Source organism: Augochlora pura, unplaced genomic scaffold, assembly GCF_028453695.1.
Source record: "Augochlora pura isolate Apur16 unplaced genomic scaffold, APUR_v2.2.1 APUR_unplaced_8917, whole genome shotgun sequence".
NCBI lineage: Eukaryota > Metazoa > Arthropoda > Insecta > Hymenoptera > Halictidae > Augochlora > Augochlora pura.
In genome coordinates, this window is record NW_027589743.1 from 1 (window position 1) to 3,000 (window position 3,000).

The 3,000-nt window shown below is 34.9% G+C and overlaps 1 protein-coding gene across 1 annotated transcript; it reads left to right on the forward strand.

Moving 5' to 3' along the window:
- The first annotated feature begins 6 nt into the window (after positions 1-6).
- LOC144478164 (ubiquilin-1-like) lies at positions 7-2,793 on the forward strand. Its single transcript, XM_078195898.1, has 5 exons — positions 7-357; positions 452-581; positions 804-936; positions 1,091-1,184; positions 1,267-2,793. Exons 1-4 carry the CDS (start codon positions 38-40, stop codon positions 1,168-1,170), a joined length of 663 nt encoding a protein of 220 aa, XP_078052024.1. The 5' UTR covers positions 7-37; the 3' UTR covers positions 1,171-1,184; positions 1,267-2,793.
- The last annotated feature ends 207 nt before the right edge of the window (positions 2,794-3,000 follow it).

Here is a 3,000-nt window from a genome sequence, read left to right on the forward strand (position 1 = left end):
ACCTCAAACTGGAAGAGGCCTGCTGGACTCGCCAGGAATGCAAAGCCTCATAACACAAATGATGGAGAACCCACAACTGATGCAAACTATGTTAAATGCTCCTTATACAAGGTCTATGCTCGAAGCAATGACTGCAGACCCTGCTATGGCTAGCAGAGTGATTTCTGCAAATCCCTTATTTAGCGGAAATCCGCAAATGCAAGAGCAAATGAGAACTATGATGCCGGCTTTTATTCAGCAAATGCAGAACCCTCAAATTCAAAATATTCTTACGAATCCAGGTGCTCTGGCTGCTGTTATGCAAATTCACGAAGGATTGGAACAGTTGCGTACCGCTGTTCCAGGATTTGTTGAAACGTAAGTTTTTGTCAATAGCTGTATTCTATAACATTGTATTTCCACGTTAAAATGGAAATTGTCTATCACTAGTTACTTGCATACGTACTTTTAGTATGGGTATGACCGTGCCGCCCGCGGCAACAACAACACCAACCGCTGGCACAACAAATCCAACACCACCTACTACACAAGCATCGGACACGAACCAGCAAGACGCATTCTCTCAGTTTATGGCGCGCATGGTAAACATTTTATTCGAGTTCTTAATTGATTAACAGAGTTGGGCTTTAATTGATCAACATTTTTTATGTTATTGTCGAATGTTTACCTAAAATCTAATTTTTGAGAGATTCGGTTTAAACAGAGGAATCAAACTTGAAGTATTTCGAGGATTAACTGTATTAAACATTGTCCAACTCTGATTCACAAGATGCATGAATTCTTTTTAATATCGTTTACTTCAGGTATCTGCAATGGCATTAAATCAAGGCGTAGAAGTGGAAGGTCAACCTGTGCCTCCACCGGAAGAACGTTATAGAGCACAGTTAGAACAACTTACGGCTATGGGATTTGTTAATAGAGACGCTAATTTACAAGGTAAAATGGATGTGCGGTCTTCACGGTTTTTTGTTTCGTTTTTAATACTGGCATGCACTTAATACATTGTTTTAACTAAGAATCTACATTCAATTGAACTTTATGGCGTCACGCAGTGTAGCAAAATACTAAAAAAAAAAAACAATATTTTCAGCACTAATTGCCACATTCGGAGACATAAACGCTGCTGTTGAACGGCTATTATCTAGTGGGCAAGTGTCCAAGTGTCCATGAGCTAACACCAATATGTAATACTGTTATTCTATTTTACGTTATTATGTTACTGTTATTACTATTTTTAATTTTCTCCTTGTTTACCTCTTACAACAGGCGTGGTGAGAGAGATATATGAGGTAATTGGCAGACAGAAAATTATAAACTTCTACCCCAACTCTTGACAGAATACACGCTACTGACTCATACAAATATGCATTTTTATTTTGGATTTGGTACATTACTGTAACTCGATAAAGAAACAAACAAAAAAAACTGCAAAAAATAATTACTGGTATGTAAATGTTTAACTTGTTCACTTATATTTCACGATTTCGAAAATTTCCTAGTTTAATTTTTTGTTTCTTGTATGTTTTCCTCGATGTGCTCTAAGTACTAGATAGCTCTGTTAATGTATTTCGTCGGTGTAAATTTGCTTATCCACGCATTCAAGAGAATTATAATTATTAGATCATAAATACAAGGGGAGGGAGGGGAACGAGGGGACGCGTTGCTCCATCTTCTTTGTTGTTGTACATTTATGGCGTTTCTTAGAAACAATGGAACCTGCATGGAAAATAGTTCACCGTTTACGACTAAGTAAATACCAAACGCTTCTGGCTTGATCGGGTCGAGTTTACGAATTTTTCACGAAGGATATCATTTGTTTTCTTAAATGTACGTAATCATATTAGTAAATGTATTGCATGAAACGTTGATATGTTTCGCGACAGAAAACCGGGGTTACGGGGTATAATTATCGATCACTAAGCAACATTTGGTGTTTAGACATGAACGAACCGTCGAGACTACAAATTCCAGAGTTTTGCAGCTAACGTGGATCTCGTTATTCTATTATTTGATTCCTCTTAAAAGATGGGAAATATATATTCGACGATACGTTAGCATTTTCCATGTAAGTTTTATACGTAAGGGCAAGCGAGAGAATGATTAATTCGTTTTTGTTTGATCTTTATGCCGACGCACATTGTTTCATCTTTGTTTTATTCCCTTTTGTTTCTATTGTACGCATAACGAAAGAATAAGAAGAAGGAACGGTAACTATGCACTATATGTCTTACAAGAATACAAATTTAGAGATTTGTAGCGTGATGATCGAGAACTTTATGGTGTATGTTGTTTATATATAGAATCGCGCGAAAACAAAAGAACGGTTTAACGAAGATAATGTCACATGTAAATGTGTTTAAGTTGGACATTGTAATCGTCGATTAGTTTCTAAGGACATACTTGAAGCAAGGAAAGCAAGTAGCAGATGGAAACGATGAATGTTGTAAATTATCTTTATCGATGACGATGGAAGAACAAAAAAAAAAAGGGACAGTTATAATTTCGCTATTTTTGATTGATGTACGATTACATGAATATCCATGCGCATTTTAATAAACTTTTATGTGTATTCAGTATACTTCACTAAACAAGGTATTCTGTAAAGGCGATTATATTACAAAATAAAAATTATGGTTGATTCATATTTACGGATTTTAACTACCAGATAATGCCTAAGGTATTGATTTGTTTACCTTAGCAATACACATTGTGAGCGGATGATATGCGTATATTAAACATATGTTTAGAGACAAAATAGACTAGAACCTATGTAAAATATACATTTCGAATTGAGCCGATGTTTTTATTCATCCTTGTATAATTACTAATATAATTTGAAATGAACAGATAATAAGATCATTAATTTTTACAATCCATATTACAGTAAAACAAAGTACAAAAAATCTCTTCAGTTGCATCAATTGTTTTTAATTTTCTGAAGTTTATAATACACCAAAACTTCTATAATCAATTTCATAAAAAAACCAAAGGGAACAAATC

Coding starts and splice junctions, on each gene's coding strand:
- LOC144478164 (XM_078195898.1), top strand. CDS start 38: ATGCAAAGCCTCATAACACAAATGATGGAGAACCCACAACTGATGCAA. Junction 582..803: donor CTCAGTTTATGGCGCGCATG/GTAAACATTTTA, acceptor CGTTTACTTCAG/GTATCTGCAATGGCATTAAA. Junction 937..1,090: donor TAGAGACGCTAATTTACAAG/GTAAAATGGATG, acceptor CAATATTTTCAG/CACTAATTGCCACATTCGGA.